General features: G+C 45.7%; 1 protein-coding gene across 7 annotated transcripts in view; it reads right to left on the reverse strand.

The window, feature by feature from the left end:
- FN1 (fibronectin 1) overlaps positions 1-17,301 on the reverse strand; it is an 89,774-nt gene extending 72,473 nt beyond the window's left edge. For all 7 annotated transcript variants that reach the window (XM_066626750.1, XM_066626730.1, XM_066626720.1 and 4 more), the window contains exons 1-7: positions 17,227-17,301; positions 16,885-17,020; positions 12,745-12,873; positions 10,922-11,059; positions 9,507-9,638; positions 7,368-7,505; positions 3,086-3,238 (exon numbers count right to left, since the gene is read on the reverse strand). In XM_066626750.1, the coding sequence (XP_066482847.1) occupies positions 3,086-3,238; positions 7,368-7,505; positions 9,507-9,638; positions 10,922-11,059; positions 12,745-12,873; positions 16,885-17,011 (817 nt within the window). In that variant the 5' untranslated portion in view covers positions 17,012-17,020; positions 17,227-17,301. The remainder of the gene's footprint in view (positions 1-3,085; positions 3,239-7,367; positions 7,506-9,506; positions 9,639-10,921; positions 11,060-12,744; positions 12,874-16,884; positions 17,021-17,226) is intronic.
- Positions 17,302-21,298: the final 3,997 nt, after the last annotated feature.

Below are 21,298 nucleotides of genomic sequence, written 5' to 3' on the forward strand. Positions count from 1 at the left end.
CCTGGGCGGGAGTAGGGCGGGTGGTGGGCGGCCCCGGGACAGGAAGCAGGAGGCGGGACTGGGATCTGGCAGTTATACCGGATTCCAACCCCCATTCCCAGGGAGAACTGAGCAGCTTCACATCGCTCCGCTCTCCTTGGACTTGTGCCATCTCAAGAGGTGGCGCAAGTCTGAGGAGACCCATTGGGTTCAGCAGTCCTTACCCAGAGGTAAGGGGAAATGTTTCCCCTTACCTCTGGCTCTGCTGCTTATGGCCCCTATCCTGCGCTGGATACAGCGCAAGCCTCCTGGTTTGCCTGTTCCAGCGCAGGATAGGATTGCACCCTATATCACCTACATAGTACATTTCTAAAGTGATTATAATTTATAAACATAATGTAAATTTTGAATAAAAACACATAGTACTGCTCTCTGCACTTCTAACTTTGGAAAACACCGAAATCCGTGAATAAAACCATTTCACCCACCTCTATGTTCAGAACATTTTCCACAACTATGTGAGTTGTCTACAGAAGGGAAAAAAAGGAAATGTACCAGCCCAATTCTCTATTTGCCATGCTATAGCATGCAGCCATGCCATGGAAGTGCAGGCTGCATGCTATGGTGGTGGTGGGCCAATCAGGAAGCCTGGGAGAGGGAAGGTATTTTTCCCTTGCCTCTCTGTAGGCCTCTTGATAGCCTATGTGTATACCATTCTGAGCTATGTAGCTGGTCTATGTCAAAGCACAGAAAAAGTGCAAGACCAGGAAAATGACAGAAGATAGGATTCTGGGACATGCCGATTCCCTGTCATGATCCACCCCTTCCCTCAATTCACCCCTGCCCTCCCCCTGATCTACCTTGAAATACACCCTGATCCCCTCCTCATCCATGACACATCCCCACTACCAACTCACTGTGGCAGCATGGCTCTTATACTGCTGCCGCTTTGCTGCAGCAGCTCAAACTGGCTTGGAGGCAATGCAATCACTGCACCATTGCTGGGCCTTTTGCAGTAGAATGCTCACTCCACTGTCACAAAATGGACTGTAGGATTGGACTGTAAATCTCCAAAGGCCTCCCCACACTGGAGCAAGCACTGGGGCCAGTAAGTTTGCACCAGCTGAGTTAGGCAGGCATGGGGGTCTGGGGAGGCGGGGGGGGTGGAACAGAAGTGTTCCAAGGTGGGGAGAAGGGCAGGCCAGGGCCAAGAGTGGCTGGGAACATGAGACAGCACTTGACTAGACCCCATTCCCAGGCAACCCAGTGCAGATTTTCAGGTGGCGCAGATCCGAGTAGCCCCATTGGGGCTACCGCCACGTTATCTGAGGTAAAAGGAATTAATTCACCTTGCCCCAGGCTGAGCCAACCCCAGCCCTGTGCTGGCTACAGAACAGGCCGACTTGTTCCAATGCAGGTTAGGATTGGGCTGGACATGTATTAAGCACAAAGTATTACACTCTGGCTCCAGATACTGTATACTTGCAATGTTTCATTTATAAGTATTCCACTTGGTTGCTAAAGTGTTCCCTCTCCCTATTCCCTCCCCAACACACACATACGTAGATGTGCAAAATATGCTCTAACTAGTGCACTCCAATTGCTAATGCACTCCAAAATCAAGGTGCATTTAAGTAGGCAGTAGCAGTAACTGCATTTACAACCTCCCATTATTCCAAAGGTGGAGTTCTGTGATAGGTCACAGAAGCAGTGCTGTAACAAGGAAAATTAGTACTTGGGCAAGGAAAAAAGAACAACCCCATAACTGGCAGAATTAAAATGCTTTAAAATGCAACACCACCTCTCCTTTTCACTTAAAAAGGCATACATTTTCAATGTTAGTTATTGAATCGCAGATTTAGAATACACTTGCTATTCCTATTTTTACAGCAATAGTCATTTGCTATTTTGTTACTGGGGAAATAACCTTTTAAAAGATTATTTCATTTATTGCAGTGATATCTAATGCGCATGCAGAGCTTCTCCAATATGTGTGATCCCTCACTGCCTGCAAATGATTCTCAATACAGTGGTACCTCGCATAACGAATGCCTCGCGCACCAAAAAACTCGCATAACGAAAGCGTTTTGCGATTTTTGGCGACTCGCACAACGAATTTTTATGACCCCTGCTTCGCAAGACAAATTTTTTTTTGTTTTGGTTTGTCTTAAGGGGGGGATCTTCATGTCAGTTTATGATCCTGTCCACCCTAGTAAGGGGAGGATCTTCATGCCCGTTTATGTAAGTAAGTCCCATTGTGCTTGCTCCCAGGAAAGTTTGCACAGGTTTACAGCCTTCAAACTCCCCACTCAGCATCCCCCATCGCTCATTCACCCTCTCACTGCCCCATTTCCTTCATGTTTCCCCCCCTGATCACGGCAAAAGCAAGCAATTGAGTGCAGCTGCTCTGTCCTCCCCAGCTTAGAGAACAATCCTGTCCGTGTCTCCTCAGAAGTAAGTCCCATTGTGCTTACTCCCAGGAAAGTGTGCACAGGATTACAGCCTTCAAGCTCCCCACTCAGCATCCCCCCTCCCGTTTTTGAAATCCTCTGTACAGTATGTATGCCTTTAAAGAGCACTTAATAAACACTTTGTAAACCAAATTTGACTTTGTTCTGACTTTTCTTGCCCATAGGAACGCATTAATTAAATTTCAATGCATTCCTATGGGAAAACGCGCTTTGCAAAACGAAAAACTCGCATAACGAAAGGACTCGCGGAACGGATTAATTTCGTTATGCGAGGCACCACTGTACAATGAAAGCTGAAATCTGCCACTTTCTCCCAGTCTCTAGAGGTGGGTCGGGCTTGGTCTTGAAGTGCCTCATTCAGTTGCAAACTTGGGAAGCTAGGCATGACTCACCAATCGAAAAAAAATACACTGTAAAAATACAACCATTTGTAAAAAGAGCAGGAATTGACTCTCTGGGTCTCCAGAACCACCCTGCCCTGCAACATTTTTGCACCCGTTAATTTTGTGCCTTGGGCACATGCCTCACTACCCACACCCTAGTTACGTTTCTGCACAGGGGAAACAGAGACCAAACCTAATCCACTGGAGCATTAATGTCGTGCATTTCAATTTCATGATCACATCCAGATGTACCTGTACTTTGCTGAGATAAATGTCTTTCGCATTTCCATTCTCCTCTGCCATTCCCTGTGCAAATGCACTGAAGCAGATTTCCTCTGTTGTCTTTTTTGCTCCAAGTGTCTCCAATTCTGTAAGAAGTCTTGGTGTCCTGATCATTGCACCTGTCTGTAGAAGAAGCAAACGACATGCCACAGGGACGTCAAGCCATAATCATTACAGCAGTTTGTGTGCTCTAAATATTTGCATCTACCTGAGCTGACAGAAGCACTTGACCTTTCCTACAAATTAGTCTCAATAAATAGAACTAATCTGCTTTACAGTGCAATCCTAACTTGTGCTGGAACAGGCAGGCCAGTGGGCCTATCCTTTGTCCAGCACAAGGTTTGGGCACTTAGCGGCTCAGCCCCCACTTCACCTTACCCTGAGAAGAGCTACTGCAGTCCCAATGGGGCTACTCAGATCTGCTCCACCGAAATCGGTGGCACAATTCCAAGCAGCCCAGGGCTGGTCCAGGCTGTATGGGTACAGTGTTAGTATCCGGCATAACCTCTCGATCCTGGCCCCACCACCCACTCCCCACCCGCCTGCCCACCCCTGGAAATGCTGCCCGCCCTCCCTGCCCTGAAACACCTCCTCCCCACCCTCCCCAGACCCCTGAGTCAGCCAAGCTCAACCAACACAAACTCACCTTCCCTGGAGCTAGCACAAGTCCCTTGCATCAGCCTAACTGCCTCCAGAGCAGCGTGAAAGTGTTTTACGGCACTTTCGCAACACTCCTCGGCTGGCACAATGGACTTGCACCAGCCTAACTGCCAGTTTGCATTGCACCCTTAGTTACAGAAAATCAATCCAAATTATTCACCATCCTTTAGAAAGCACTTAAACTTTGTATGTTCACTATGAAAGCTATATGAGACTTTACTGTGCATATTTCACAGATGAAGAACGACAGCTGAAAGGCAAGTCATTTGTCCAATGACAGAAGAGGAAGTTGATCCCTGGTCTCCCAGATCAAGTCTAAAACAAGGGGTACCACAGCCTACTGCACAATGGACTAATTTGTAGATTACACACGCCAACACACATTTTGCTTCCTTAAATGTTACACCAATTCCTGGGTATATTTGGGGTGCCGATTCCAAAAATAGCATCCGTTTTGCCCTATCACATCTAGTTTTGGAGAAACAGCATAGCCTCTTTAGTGAATGGTTCAAGCAGCTTCCTCATGAGGAAGTCTACACCATGACTTCTTCATGAGGAAGCTGCTTGAACCATTCACTAATGAGGCTATACTATATCTCCAAAACTAGACGTGATAGGGCAAAATGGATGCCATTTTTGGAATTGGCACCCGAAATTCAAATCAAACCACCATAAAGTTTGGGAAAAACTTTTCTGACCCTCAATTTTGTAGACCTGTTATTTAGACCTAGAGGATGTATAATCACAAAATTGCTCTGAATTCAGGACAGATTAAGGCTGAAAGCATATTAAACATTCACGGAATTATGCTTTAATTCATTCTTCCATTGCAGCAGAACGGATTTTTTACATCACATTCTGTGGGACAGACTCAACAACAACTGGGTGCTAGTTTATTTAAATGATTTTTAATCCTGCCTTTAAAGCTAAAAGCTTCAAAAGCTAGCAAAAAGTGTAAAATAGAACATACAGAAAACATCCACCCAGCTTTGCTTAAGTACAAATTTAACAATACCTAGAATTAAACTGCCAATCACTTGCAGTTAAAGTGCGCTCACTTGTTGTACAATATGATGCAGCGAAAGGATCAGAGAGAGATTTGAGGCCCTGATCCTCTTATATGCCAACTATCACTCCTATGCACACAATCTCTTCATGTAACAGACCCTGATAGCATCCACACCTCACCCTTTTTTACACAGCCTCCCTGAAAATGAAGTGATGTGGGAGATATCTTTGGCAGCAGGTGACTTGGGCCCTAGAGACACTGGGACCAGGGAATTCCCCTCATTTCCTATCCTAGGCTCTGGTAGAAGGAAACCTCTAAATCATTCCAAATATTAGTTGCTTAGCTGTTGCACTTTGGCCACAAAAACCAACATGTGGGAAATCCTTGAGAAAGCTGGGGATCAGATTGATGGAATACTGTATGTTTGCCAGGAAATTGGTCTGCGGCTTCATACAGTAAGTTCATGTGCACAAATGAGCATTCTGAGAACATACTTTTCAAAACATTCAGAGCTGGGAACATAACACCTTGGCCACAATTCCACAAACACAGCTCTTATACAATAAAGCCTGCATGGGAATAACACCTGGTGGTTTGCTCTTCTGACTGGACAAAACAGTAAGCATTATGTTATAAGGGGGATCTCCATCCTCAAGTATAGCTGCTTTGCTGCACAGCTGTTCCTAAGCTACAAGGGAGGAAAGGCAAGAAAAACTTAATGAAACAGCACACTTTCTAGGTCTGGGATATTCCAACAAAGTACTGTAATAAGCTCTAGCAGGAGAACTGAGGAACAGTGAGGTAGAGCTGAGGTAAGCCACAGAATCCAAGAAGTTTTAAAAGAGGGTGTGTTGTGTAAGCATGTCCCTAAATCAAGTTAAACTATATTAAGGTATTGTGGGTAGTGGATCAAATCCATAATAATAGAGCACTGGTACGTGTTCTATTACAGACAAGGTGCTAGCTACAGACCAGGATTTCAGTTCCAATCCACCCACAAATGAGTGCCATGAGCAAGTGATTATTTCACATCTTGAATAGTCATTGCATGATAAAAGAGGAGCAGCAAAAGCCAACTTCACAGGATTGTTGGGACAATTCATAAACAGATAAAACCATTAGCAACCTGTGGACTCTTACAGTCCAATCCTATGATCAGGCAGTGCCAATGCTAAGGGTGCAGTGCCAGCGCTAGGTGTTAAAAACATCATTGTAGAGTGCTTTTCAACACTCAGACAATAAGCAGCACCAGCTGGAAGGCCCCACCATGCTGCAGGCACTGCTTCCCACCCAGAGGTAAGTGTTGTGCCAGTCAGCAGAGGGAAGGTGGCAGAAAGGAGGAACAAATAACTGGCACAGATCCAAGTAGACCCATTGAGTAGATTGGGACACTACACAAACCCCAAGGAGACCTCCCACTTGCTCAAATCCAATCAGCGGCCAGTTTTAGATAGGACTGGGCTGCCCATCTGATTAACAGCAATTTATCCAGTACAGGAGAACACCGTATTCACAGATCCTGCATACGTTTCAAGTATCCATGGATACAGGTGCCCCCCCTCCATCTGGAGGCGAGGGGAGCTTCCGAGCCCCACTGAAGCCGCGAATTTCCGCCTGTGGCCTTAGCAGTCCTTAGAATGGCTGTTTTTGGCCAAAAAACATCACTTCCGGTTTTCAGTCAAAAATTGGAAGTGACTTTTTTGGCCAAAAATGGCCATTTTGAGGACCGCCAAGGCCATGGGCAGACATTCATGGCCTTGGCAGGGCTCAGAAGCCCCTCTGAAGCGGTGCTTCCCTTGCTTCCAGGGGGTCTAGGCCATGGGGACAGGCATTCCCCCATTATCAACAAGTTTCAGCTATCCGTGGGAGGTTCCAGAATGGAACTCCTGCAGATAAGGGGGCATGTCTGTATTTATATTAAATCCACAGTTTTCCTTTTAGATTCACAATATTCATTGATTAGAAAATTATCAGAATTTCCTGCTTTAATCTTCTGGACACTATGATAAAACATATCAATCAACAGCAATTAGTCATATTGTTTTCCTGGCATTCACTACTGGCATTCAATACTATCATGCCTCTGTCTTCTATTCCTCTCTGTTTAATAGTAATGTATGTTTCCACCACACGTTTCCAGTCAGTCTGAAAATATAAACAACAGCTTTCTTTTATGGCTTTAAAGTTTAATCTTAAACCGACTTTGCGGATTTGGGGTCTATAATTCTGTTGTTTATGTTTGCAAAATGCCATCAACTTTGCATTGCAAAGCAACCGCATCAATTAAAAACTAAATGACACAATTTCAAACTTGCCTTTCAAAAGATTTAAGAAGGCAGATGTTTCACCAAGTCAAACTGCATACCTTTTACATGTAGTCACTGACCTCACTTTTTAGGAAACTTTAAAGAAAGATTTTCCCATAGGATTTCTTTGATTCAGACTCCAGAATATTAAGTTGTCCAGAATAAAACTGCCTCTTACCTATGACCATAACTGCATTCATACAACGACTCCCAGCACTGCTCCTCTGCAACTAGTATTCAGTGTGAGGACCTCACTTCAACACATGTCAATACTTACTTCGGGAGGTGCAGGTAATACGTCCACTGCCTTCTCCTACACAAGTACAGTCCACCATCATCCAGCCTTGATACGGCTTCTCCCAGACCTCTCCAACAACATAAGAAGTCCCGGCAGTATTGTCATAGCACCTCTCCGCTACAGAAAACCAATTTTAGAAGATGGAAAAAAAGAGGTGTCAAATCATTTTTACAAGTTTATTAAGTAAAACTGAAATAAGATTTCTTAATTGGATGGGTGAGGCTGCAGGGAGAGCAGTTGCCTCCATTGTCACCTTCCCAATTGTACTTAAAAAAGGGAAACACGGACAAAATGTCACATGGAAATCAGGTGAGTATACCAAGTTTTGAATAACATGGTAAACCTGTGACTGAGCTGTACCACCTTGGACCGTAAACGGGGTTTCATGTAATAGAATCTTCATACAAAAACAATTTCCTTCATTGGTAGGAGCTGTTACTTGCCTCAGCTCCTGCCAACCTAGCAGTTCGAAAGCATGTAAATGCAAGTAGATGAATAGGTACCACTTCGGTGGGAAGGTAACAGTGTTCCGTGTGCATGCCGGCCACATGACCATGGAAGATGTCTCTCAGACAACGCTGGCTCCCTCAGCTTAGAAACGGGGATGAGCACCCCCCCTACAGTCATATACGGCTGTGCAGGGGAAACTTTTACCTCACATTAAAAACTAACATGTCAGAAAGAAAGTTAGCTAGAAGCAATGTCTCTTCTAAGATTCAGCACTGCTGCATAGAGACCTTCCATGGTGCACAGGGGCACTGTGGCATCTTTCTAGCAGTTGGCAATGACATCATCACCAAATCCCAGGTCAACTGAGCTCTAGGTTGTGTGGAGCTCAGTTGAGAGGTGTGAGACCAAGTAGTCACATATCTTAGTGCAGCATTTCTCAAACTGTGGGTTGGGACCCAGTACAGGGGTGCTCACACTTTTTTGGCTCAAGAGCTACTTTGAAACCCAGCAAGGCCCGGAGATCTACCAGGGGGGAAGGAAGCATCTGACAGACACCCCCTTTAATGTATGGAGCCCCTGCTGGAGTCTAGTCAGTTTCGTCAGTTTTGTTGCTGCATGCCTGAAGAGCAGCTAAAGTGTCCCTGTCAGTGTCAGTTTAGTGTCAGCTAAATATGTCAGTTTCGTCTAGTCACTAGACGAAACTGACATATTAACAGTTTGGAGAGACAGGGCTCCGCGATCTACTCATTTTGCCTCGTGATCTACCGGTAGATCGCGATCCACCTATTGAGCACCCCTGACCCACTAGGTGGGTTGTGAGCCAATTTCAGGTAGGTCATGTAGCGCCTAGCTCAGCCACCACTGAAAATACAGAGCTGAAAATACAGGGAACGGAGCGGCTGGGTGGGTGGGGCTCCCATGGTGCTTTGCCATGAACAGGTGAAAAGATGGGTCGCCAGAAAGAGTGGAGGGCTGCGTGGTTGGAAAAGGATCCAATTCTGCATTCTGCTTTGACTTCCAAGCTGAAATGTTTGAATTCCAAATTATGCAAAAATAAAATAAATGAATGTATTGTATAATGGGACCTTTGACTGATTGCAGCTTAGGTTTGAAGTCTAAATTGTTGTTGTCACTTGTAGCCATGACATTACATCCAGGTTAATGACATTACTTCTGGTGGGTCCCAACAGATTGTCATTCTAAAAAGTGGGTCCCAGTGCTTAAAAATTTGAGAACAACTGCCTTAGTGGGAACATTGGCTAGAAGCCTTCTCCCATATATGCTAGTTATCTACATGGAGGATTTTTTTTCCTATGGAGGAGCAGTCAATTATGTGAACCTCCAGATGGAGTTTGAAATGGGCCAGCCCGGACACAAGATTCAACAAGAACAAGGCCTAATTGTCACATCAGCCACAAACTGGACTATCTCCATACATATTATAAAGGACTAAGAATGTCAGAACCTTGCCAAAGTAGGAAACTTTTAAAAAAACAGCATACATGAAACAATTCAGACAGCAAACAGCCATGTGTCGCAAAGAATCAAACAGTCAATGTCAACTCCAAGCCACAAGAGTTGCATTGAATCTGAAGCGACCTGCCTGATATTGCTAAAGATCTTTCCAAGTCTGACCTCTCTGAAACGTAAAACCAAATCAATACATACCAAGTGGTTTGCAAGTCCATTCACCCTTCCCGTTGCCAAGGCACACACATTCTAACATGTAGCCACCTGTCTCATGAGGCCTACGCCAGGTATCACCAATCTTGTAGGACTGGCCCCCTTCATGACAGCGATCTGTGAAAATTGAACATATGAACATTTGTTTTATTAAGAAATACGCAATCCCAAAAGAAAACTCAAGGCGGCTACCTGAGGAAGCAACCGGACACTGTGCCCGACTACTGGTTTGATTAGCCCAGTACACATACTTTGCCTGACAGTGGCTCTCCGTAGTTCTAAGCATGGGTCTTTCCTCAGCTAAGGAAACTGCTCCTGCTACCCGAGATCCTTTTAACTGGAGATTGAACCTGGGACCCTCTGCATGCAAAGCATGTCCTCTATCGTTGCGCAACAGGGATGACAACCCATGTCCTCCTAGACTTCTCCCCAGAGCCGTTTTCTAAGATGCTCCTCTCCAGAGTTCCTTTTCTTCATAGTATAACTGGTTACATTAAGCAAAAAATTTCCTAAAGTGTCCTACAAAAGGTCCCTTTTTGTATCCAGTCTCAGCTGTTTATGCCATGGGGAGATTTATGGTTGGACACCTTCCTTCTGTGAAAGTGTTAGGAAATACAGTGGGCCTTCCTTATCTGCAAGTTCAGCCTCCACAGATGCCGAGCCCACTGTTGGAGGGCCCCAGAGGACCTCCCAGATGCAACAAGAAGTAACTTCCGGTTCGCACCAGCAACTTCTGGTCGCATTTGGAGGTGTTCTGAGGGGCAGGAAGGCCATGTACAACTGCCGGAGGGCCCAGCACAGCCCACAGTTGAATCCTTGCAGCACTGGGACCCTGGCCCCTCACTCTGAATTAACTGCAGAATTCAGTATCCACGGCCCTGGGGTCCTGGAACGGATCCCCCGCAGATAAAAAGGGTCCACAGTAATGCAGTTGAAAGGCTGCTGATAATAATTAAACTTGAAGAAATCATTGCTTTTCATAACTTGTGAACTCCAGCAAAAAAGGGGGAGGAGACTTTTTAATGAACAGATGCTTCACTTTTAACATATAGCATCATCTCCATACAGTTTCACAGTGTTTACACAATTCAAAAGCCAGCTGCTTGTCTTCCCTTAGCAGTCAGAAACAAGAATGCTGCTGCTTGTTCAAATATTGAAGCAGAGAAAAAAACTGCTATCTAGAGAGGAAACCTTGTCACTTCTCTACAGTGTTCCCGATTGTCCATGACAAAGTTCACAGTTCAAATTCCTGACAGTCCTGCAGGGTTATTTGCAACCGATGCCTTTCAGTGGCAAGAATCCCTGATAACTCTCCAGCAGCGCAACTAAGCACAGATATTAACATTTGCCTTTAAGTGCATTCTCTAAGCATCTCTGTTAACACACAACTAAATACATACTTGCAATAGTGCAGCTGATTCTACCACGGCCAGCCCCAATGCAAGTACAATCCCAGATCATGGAATCTTTCGGTCGCTCATAGATTTCCCCAACACGGTAAGTGTTTCCAGTGTATTTATCAAAGCAGGTTTCTTCCGCTGAATGGGAAGGAAAAGTAGAATATTCAGCACATTCACTATAGTAGAATATTCAGCTTGCTAACACACACACCCACACCCCACATTATTCATATTGTAACACCCTAAAATTTTAGGTGATGGTGAAGCTTGTGACAGTGTCTGGGTGAGCTAGAGGGGCAAAAAAAGCAAAGTCTCTGGCTAACGTCAGTTTAGCCCAGTAGTTCTCAAACTGTGGGTCGGTACCCACAAGTGGGTTGCAACCCAATTTTTGGTGGGTTGTGGGGCTGGTGAGATCTGGTAGCCACAAGACAGTCAAAGCCACCTTTAGCCCCAAAATGCCTTGCCGGTTTCCAGGTAGCTCCAGCACACGAGCCACCTTGTCAGCCACACTGCGCCGTGTCCCAGAATGCCTTGCAGCATTGCATTCTGATGCACAACTCATGCAGCTGCCATGGCCAACAAGGTGGATTGCAGAGGTAAAAAAATTAAGAACTGTTGGCTTAGCCAGTCAAATCCTATAGGGGGCAAGGCAGAATTAAAGGCCTAGGAAAGCAGAACCTTAGATGCGGGGGGGGGGGGGTGCACTACAAAAGAAGATTTGGAATGGTTTAGAGGAGCAAGAGAAAAAACACACCAGAACAAAGATTGTCCAAAGGGAAGGGAAAGAGACAGGGCAGAGAGGAATTAGCTCACATCTTTATTTGCGTCAGTGACCCAAAAGCTTTATCCTCAGGTCCCTCATTGCATTACAAGGGACGAGAGTCATCTATTTCCTTAAAAACAGTTGTGGTTCACATCCATCTACTGCCTCAGCTCTTAAAAGTCTGCACAGATGATGCTGTACACTTTTTCTCATTCCCCAGTGCTTCCCCAGAACATCACAATATCCAACTTTGAGGCTGCAGCTTGATAGTCACTGACAGACCACTCCTCCATGAAGGTATTTAATCCTCTTTTAAAGCCACAATAACCAATCCACACATTCAAAGCAAAGGCAGCACCTCAGAGTACAAGGGAACAAAGTGCAGGATTTGGTGATGGCTTCAAATTCCAGGTTAGCTACAGACTCAGTAGATGGCCTTGGGAAAGTTCCTTTTTACTAACATTTATTTAGCACAGTGCGTGAGGCCAGGGTTTCAAAACTGTTCTGGGCAACTCTTCAATCCTTAGAAGTTTATCAGTCAATTCACTATCAAAAGTAACAGTGATCAAGCTTCCCTGAGAAACACCAGTAGAAAGCTTGCCCTGCCATGTACAACCACAAAGAGAGTGTCAAGTATTTCCAGGGTACATTCTGAATTTGCATATAAGATAACATCCTTGCATGAATTGACAGGGCACCCAAAACATTGATAGAGCACTCAAAAACAGGCCCCGGGATCATGTACTTTTGGGGCTCCCCAAGCATAAACAGTTCAAAAACCAGTGTGCCAGCAACAGGACAGGGCCCCAAATAATGTAGTGCTTACCCAGAGAGATTTTCACTGGCAAGCAATGGGGAAAAAGTAGATTTGGGGAGGGTAAAATGACAGGACAGAGCAGCATTGCAGCTCCGCTCTGCAGTAACAAGGGTTGAAAATACAGGGATCTGCAAATCTAAATGCATAATCACTTTTGCTTTGCTTTGTTTCTCAATGCCCAATTTCTTTGGAAGCCACCACTCATCCTGCATCCTGCAAGATATGAAGATGTCTTCAACTTACGCTCAGGCTTGCTTTCACAGCTGAAACCTCTGCTTCCCCCATAGCAGGTACAGACCAGAGTGTTCCCCAGGTATATTCGGTCCCATTGCTGGTTTATCTGATAGTATTGCCCATTGTCATAGCAGCCCTCTGAGAAAGAAAGAGGAGTGTTAAATTACATTCACTTTGTCTAGATCCCTTTGGTTCTCCAAGCAAGACAAAGGGGGAGGGGAGAAGAGGGGAGTGGGGAAGCTTAGGCATGCATGGAATATACATTAGCTCCAAACTCTGCATTCCTTTTGCATCCCAAAACCTCAGTGAGAGAATGGGAGGTTTTAGGTGCATGAAAATCAGAACTGGGCTTGAATTCAAAACAGTTCTGTCCATCTCTCTTTCACCATGTTTTAAAGAAACAGGAATTGAATTGCTGGAAGTTTCAAATTCTGTATCTACAAGTTAACAGATGGAAAAGATTGCTTGGCTGGGAGGCCTGATCCAGAGATTAACGCAAGTCAACAGAATGACCCCAAAGGATTTGGACGAAACTCTGGCTCGGTCTCCTAGACAGGCCTATCCTTGCCAAAGACAGTCTTGCTCTCTCTTTTTTTTTTTTACTTCAAGCATTTTTTTTCAGTTTTGCAAAGATTGTCCTGCCACTTCCCAGGATGGATGGAAATCAATGAGTTTAAAAAAAAATATTAAAAATAAGAATGTTTTAAATTTAGATAAGAGCTTTTAATTAAAACCAGACTTTTTTTTTTAATGTCAGTTCGAGTCTATTTCTTAAAATAAGTTGTCTTAAAATGAAATCTGAATATAAAGTGAGCATGTAAAATTCTTCACTTATCTCTTAAAACTCCATTCATCATCCTCTATATTGAATACACTGAATTAAAAGGCTGCTTTTCTATTTAAAACAAAAATGGGGTATTTAAGGCAGAACCAATCAAATACATTTGATTGTAACCAATTTTGAATATTTTCATAATATAAATTCTGACAATATTATGAATATAGCAACCAAACATTTACTTTCCAATTCAAGCAGAAACACAGCGTAGCCCAAGAATTGCCAACCTTGCTTCCATAAAATTTGGGGCAACTGGTCAACACTGCATGACTGTTCTGGATTATGGTCCTCATCATCAAGTAAGTGTTCTTACTTGGTGTTATTCTGTGAGCAACCAGAGCCCAACAGAAATCCATTGGGTTACAGTACTATCCACTTACCTGGGAGTAGGCTGCATTGGCTGTAATTGCAATGGGACTTACTTCTGAGTAGACATGCACAGAATTGGGTTCAATTTCACAGTTGCCTCCTTTGCCTCTAAGCAGATTGATAGCATGCATGATTACCAAAGGAGTAAGGGCTCCATCCTAAGCAGTCGCAGCACCAGTGCTGAGCTCTAGCGCTGGTGCTGGGTGTTACAAATGTGCCATAACACAGGTGTGTGGCACTTGGAGAGGAGAGGCCGCCAGCACTGGCAAGCGCCACAATCAGCCCTAGCATTGCTCAGAAGGCCGGCAGGCACTCCAGCAGTACTGGCCAGTGGTAAGTAGTATCGGGGTGGGTGGAGGGGAGGCAGAAAGTGGTTGGAATGGAGTGGGAAGGGTGGGGGTGGGTGGGTCTGGGACTGGTGGACCTTTGCTCCACAGGATCCTGAATTCCGTGTCAGGCCAGAAGGCCCAACATGGAGTCTCTCAAGTCTGCTCTGGCAAAATAGCCAGTGCAAACTTGAGAAGCCCCACTGTGGGGCTTGGGGCTTTCCTGGGGGAAGGGAATGAAAGTGAATGAATGAATGAAAGACCTCCAGCGGCCTCAGAGGTGCCACTGAATGCATCGGTAGCCATTTTGGCACCACTGCAGAGCCGCTGCCTTTAGGATTGGGCGGCCTGTTGAACGGAGTTTACGCCATTTTACTCAATTGTTCAATATAGTACACAATTAGTTGCAATTGCAACTGTGTAGTGTAATAGGCAAGTAAGCTGCACGGCTAGAAGTTTTGGATTATGTTCCTAAACTGCATTAATTTATTAAGAACAAGCCAATACTGAATGTGTAATTATTTCAGCAGTCAAATGGTACGTATTCTTGTTGAGGAAATGCCTGGATTCCAAGCATAAAAATCTGCTTTAAATCAATGATTTAAACAATTCTGGATCCGATTAATGCTTGGACAAGAAACCAGCCAGGAATGCTCTGAATACTGTCTGAATGCTGTCCTGCGTTCCACAGAGGAAAGGTGGGATATGTGTGTGTAGGGGGAGGGGGCTCCTTTGGTGACTTGAATTACCATTTAAATCAACCACTCTGACATTTCCATAGCCAGATAGCACCACGGATTTGGGTGTTTAGGAAAAGTTCCCCTCACTTCCTTCTAGGGCACCTCTGGCTTCAGGTTTTTCCTCCCACTTCTGGAGGTGGCAACAACTGTTCTAGCAAATGTCTCCACACATTCCCTGTAGGGAGACAAATTTCTTTCAGGCTCTGTCAATTAAATTTTTCTCTCCCAAACCAAGAAAATGGGAAACATTTACTTCATCTGGGAAACACATGTGGAACTCCCTGCCTAATAACACAGCACAGAACTGATTCATGGCACAATTATTTCAAAAGTCCCAGAAAAAGCTCACAGGGGCTAAGGGGATCTTTGCACACCTCTCAGTTCAAATACCAGTGGCCATATGTCTCTTCTTTTAAAAGATCAACCATAAGCCAAGCTCATCCTATGCCAAGCTCATACTGTATAACAGATCTGCCTTGCTGACCATTCCAAAACGGAGGATTTTAATGTATAAGTACTAAGGGCCCAATCCTATCCAACTTTCCAGTACCGGCGCAGCTGCAATGCAGCCCCGAGATAAGGGAACAGGCATTCCCTTACCTTGAGGAGGCCTCTGTGCCTGACTCCCCACCACAAGGTGCAGTGCACACCCCACTGGCAGGGCTGTACCCGCACTGGGAAACTGGATAGGATTGGGCCATAAGTTATTTGATTTCTCTCTAAACTGCTTTGTGAGCCTTTTGTTGAAAAGCAATATATAAATATTGTTATTATCATTATTAATAAATGGAAAGGACAAGTTAAGGAAGATTGGGTGCATATCCGCAAGACAGATATACTTAGGCATGCTGAAGATGTTCTCCTGACTCGCCTTGCCACGCACATTTTACGACGATATTTATTGAAACACTGAGACACAAAATAAAATCCAGAAAACACTTAATTTTCTCTCCCAAACCAAGAGCTTAATTCAAAAGTTAACTTTTCCCCCTTTGTGCAAAGTTCTTTTAACTAGTCTGCAATGTTGCTTTCTCGACCTAAAATCAGATGCAAGAAGGATCCATATGGAAGAAGTCATCACACACACACCCAGGTTGCAACTTTTGCACATCTGGTGTGTGACTTTGCTGCTTTTACAGCATGCTTGGTCTGAGCTGCACATCTCTCTCTCTCTCTCTCTCCCTCTCTCACACACACACACAGAGGTTGCAACTTTTGCACATCTGGTGTGTGACTTTGCTGCTTTTACAGCATGCTTGGTCTGAGCTGCACATCTCTCTCTCTCTCTCTCTCCCTCTCTCACACACACACACCCAGGTTGCAACTTTTGCACATCTGGTGTGTGACTTTGCTGCTTTTACAGCATGCTTGGTCTGAGCTGCACATCTCTCTCTCTCTCTCTCTCCCTCTCTCACACACACACACCCAGGTTGCAACTTTTGCACATCTGGTGTGTGACTTTGCTGCTTTTACAGCATGCTTGGTCTGAGCTGCACATCTCTCTCTCTCTCTCTCTCTCTCTCTCTCTCTCTCTCTCTCTCTCTCACACACACACACACAGAGGTTGCAACTTTTGCACATCTGGTGTGCAACTTTACTGCTTTTACAGGGTGCATGGGCTGAGCTGCACATCACACATATCCAGGTTGCACATCTGGTGTGTGACTTTGCTGCTTTTACAGCGTGCATGGGCTGAGCTGCACATCATACACACACACACACACACACACACACACACACACACACACACCCAGGTTGCCACCTTTGCACATCTGTCGTGTGCCCTCCCTGCTCTCACAGCGTGCCCGATCTGAGCTGCAGCCGCTGCACCCCCCTCCCGTCTCGCTGCAAGCCACCCCTGCCCAGAGCTACTCACGTTTGGTCACGGAGGTCTGGGCTTGCCTTCTGCTCTTCTCCACCGGCGGCTTCGTGCCCCGGACCCCTGTTCCCAAGCAGAGGGTGGCCAGCAGGAGGAACAGCCTCCTCGACAGGCTGCTGGGCATCTTCGAAAGCTGCAGGCAAAGTAAACCGTACCTAAGGAAAGCCGTCCCGCTTGGCAAGCTCAGAGCAACCCAACTGCCAGCCCAAATCCTCGGCAGGACTACTCAGAAGCAAGTCCCATTACAGTCAATGGGGCTTACTCCCAGGTAAATGTGCCTAGGATCGTAGCCCGCATCTGTTTAAAAGCAGGATGGCCACAGCGCGCAGATCTGCTTACCGCTCCCGGTTGCTCGCCTGTGAGAAGGGGCAGCTCGCCTGGCCACAGGGGGTTTATATATAGGTCCTGGCGCCGGAGATCCCCCGCGGAGCCCAACGCAACAGGCGGACTCGCACACAGGGGGAGGAGGGATTCTACCGGGACACCCTTTGGAACGGTCAGCGGCTCTCCGATTGGCCCGGGCGAGCCGATGACGTCACGGGGAGTTGCATTCCACGGCGAACAAAAGATGCAGCTCGCGAAGAGTCTTCAGCGCAGGCAACTTTAGGAGAAGTTGCCTGAAGGGGAGCGGGCGAGCGCAGGGGGTCTTCCCTTGCTGACTGCAATCAAGAGCCTCCCGGCTGGTGCAAACCAGCCAATCAGTCGCATATGAAGCCCCCCCCCCCACTTTTCTTAAGTCTACCCTCCGGTATGGCAAGAAAAAGCTTAGTTCACACTAAGACTGAGGGCCCAATCCTGTCCCACTTCCCAGCACCCTTGTAGTCTCAGTGCAGCCCTGAGGTAGGGGAAGCATGGGCTTTGAGGACAGAGTGGAGAGAGAGATGCTCTTTGCCCTGCCACACAACGCCAGAACCAGGGGACATCCACTACAATTGAGTGTCCAGAGAGTTAGGACAGACAGAAGAAAATATTTCTTTACTCAGTGTGTGGTTGGTCTGTGGAACTCCTTGCCACAGCATGTGGAGATGGCATCTTGCCTATATGCCTTTAAAAGGGGATTGGACCAATTTCTGGAAGAAAAATCCATTATGGGTTACAAGCCATGATGTGTATGTACAAGCTCCTGATTTTAGAAATCGGCTCTGTCAGATGCAAGGGAAGGCACCAGGATGCAGGTCTCTTGTTATCTGGTGTGCTCCCTGGGGCATTTGATGGGCCGCTGTGAGATACAGGAAGCTGGACTAGATGGGCCTATGGCCTGAACCATTGGAGCTCTTCTTATGTTCTCTGTGATTGCCTCCCCATCACAAGAGGCAGTACATGCCCCATTGGCATGGCTGCACTGGCACTGGAAAATTTGATAGGATTGGGCCCATAAGCACTGAACAATGTGGAGGATCCAGTGCCTCCTAAGCTAAGAGCTGTTTCATGCCATGCACTTCCATGGAAGGGAGTTCAGCCCATGCTTACATTTTCATGGAGATCAATGTGAGGTGTGTGTGCAGTCCAAGCCAATGTTTTCCACTGAGTTCACTTTTATTCCCTCTGAGTGTGAAGGGGTTGTAGCCTTCATGGTGCTGAATCTTGGCTGAATTCTGCCTGAAGGGTCTTCCCTAACCACTGCCAAACAATGGAGCTTCTTCCCCTGTTCAGTTAGGCTGCAATCCTATACACACTTTCCTGGGAGTAAGCCCCATTGAATACAATGGGTCTTACTTCTAAGTAGACAAGCATAGGCAAGCATAGGCTTGTCTTCTAAGTAGACAAGCAAGATAGTCGAGTAGTTTGTGGCCCCCCTTTTTTCTCCCCCTCCCCCCTCCTCCTTTTCATTGAATTTTTCCTTTGTGGTGTATATGAAGGTATGAGTAGATGTGAGTTTGTGGTTGAAAATCGATAAAAGTCACAACAAGTTCCATATTACTACCTTCCATGGCGATGGCACTGTTCTTCTGCAACTGCAAAAACAACTGACAGTTTTGTATTCCTTAAAACAGTGGTTCCCTACATTTTTTCACTTGCATACTCCTTGGCAGCCCATTTACATAAATTATACCACTCATATTAGCCCCACAAGCCCCACAATGCCTGCCCTGAAAGGCATTCTAATACAGACCTGCCTTTTCTGCCATTATTCAGTTCTTTTTCAAGTACCCCTAAAGGTCCTGGCAAGTACCTCTGGGGGTACACATCCCCCAGGTTGGGAACCACTGCCTTAAAGACTAATTGTATTGTAATTGTATCTAGGATCTAATTGTATTGTGAGCCTTTGAGAACAACAGCCCACTTCATCAGATGCAATGTATCTGATGCATGAAGTGAAATTCTCAGAACAGTTGAATGTAGGTAAAAAAAAAAAAAGTTGCCTGTGACAAAGCTTAACTTCTATGTAAAACTTAAATATGTTTAAATCAGAGATAGGAACTGAATTCAGTTGTCTTGAGTCTGAGTCACAAAAACGTGACTCTGGTATTGACTAGAGTCTGAGGCCACTGACTTGGCACTTAGTCCCCACTCGTGCAGCCTGTCTGCAACTGGGTGTGCTTGCTTATATTTTTCATAGCCTGAAAGACCTCATAGGGCCATCATGCAGACCGGGTGAGAAGCAGGGAAGTTCCATCGAGGAGGCAGGGAAGGGTTAATGTTTGGTTTTGCATGTTTGGTTTTGGAAGGGGGGAGGCAGGAGCTAACTCTCTTTTCCATCTCTGAAGGAACTGGTGGTCATTTTAATGAAGGATGAAGACTGATTTGTTTCTTTGGATGAGGGAGGGCAGAATGAGCCCAAGGGGGTTCTTGCCTTAAAATTGACAGGAAAAACCCAGGGAGGGGAGGTGATTCATAGAGATCCTGCTTTCCCACAGAATGGCTCCTTTGTTGATTAGCAGGAGGAAGCCTCATTGAATGATTGGTGCAAATGGGACTACTGAGTAGAGCTGCAAAGGATTGGTAAGCCTCTAGTAAGCCTCCCAGCTGGTACATGTGACTTTCCTCCCTCTTGCGGCTTCTGTCTCATGCAGTCCATCCCACCCCCTCCCACCTTTTTTACAGATGAGATGGGGACATCAGAGGAGTATTTAAAGAGAACTCTGACACACATACACACCCTTGCAGACTCATGTCTCAAGTCTTTCTGAGTCGCCAGAATGCTTTGGGTGACTCAGAAAGTCCCCCTGTTAGAACTCGTTTTCAACTCGGGTTGCAAGAGGTGAAGACTCCTGACTCAACTCAAGTCAAGTTGACTCGCCCATCCCTGGTTTAAATGTTATTTAAAATGTTTACATTTTATATTTAGCTTTACATAGGATTGCTATAGATGATATCTTTTGTGTTCAATGACTTCACTGCAGGTAATGTCTCTTCTAAGATTCAGCACTGCTGCACAGAGACCTTCCATGGTGCACAGGGGCACTGTGGCATCTTTCTAGCACTGTGGCATCTTTCTAGCAGTTGGCAATGACATCATCACCAAATCCCAGGTCAACTGAGCTCTAGGTTGTGTGGAGCTCAGTTGGGAGGTATGAGGCCAAGTAGTCACATATCTTAGGGCAGCATTTCTCAAACTGTGGGTTGGGACCCAGTAGGTGGGTTGTGAGCCAATTTCAGGTGGGAAGTGACTTTTTTGGCCAAAAATGGCCATTTTGAGGACCACCAAGGCCATGGGCAGACATTCGTGGCCTTGGCAGGGCTCAGAAGCCCCTCTGAAGCTGTGCTTCCCTTGCTTCCAGGGGGTCTATATACCCCTATATAATAATAATAATAATAATAACTTTATTTCTACCCCGCCTTTCTCCCCGAAGGGACTCAAGGCGGCTTACAACATATTAAAAACAATATAAAAAACAAATAAAAAACATATTAACACATACTAAAAACAGCAGTCAGAGTAAAAAAAATAGGTAAAAAGAGCATAGAGCAGCAGCAAGTCATAAAAGAATCAGGCCTGTAAAAAAAATATTAAAAGATATTATAATAAATATCTTAGCCCAATCCTAAGCTGCTCTGGCGCAGCCAGGTCACATGGCCTGTACTGCATCCAGTGCAGCTTAGGAGGTGGCTGGAGGTCTCCTCAGAGTAAGGGGATATATTTCTCCCTACACAGCTCGCGTAAATCCAGGAAGCCCCGTGTAGGGCTGCTTGGTCCAGAACAGGGGTTTGAATGCAGCATGTGCCACCACTGCTGATCCCACCTCTCCTATGCCCAATTCTCCCCCATGCTGCCCTTCCTCACCTAGATGTCTCCCCTCCCCACCTCCAGAATGCTCTTCTGCCACATCTCCCCCATGCGTCAACTTACCTTTGCCAGCTGGTGCAGGGTCTGGATGCAGCTGTGCTTAGCTGGCATAGGCCTTTGCACTAGCCCAGCTGACTCCTGAGTAGCCACAGATGTGCCTTGTGGCATGTTTGCAACACTGTG

The sequence above is a fragment of the Tiliqua scincoides genome, chromosome 1 (assembly GCF_035046505.1).
Source record: "Tiliqua scincoides isolate rTilSci1 chromosome 1, rTilSci1.hap2, whole genome shotgun sequence".
NCBI lineage: Eukaryota > Metazoa > Chordata > Lepidosauria > Squamata > Scincidae > Tiliqua > Tiliqua scincoides.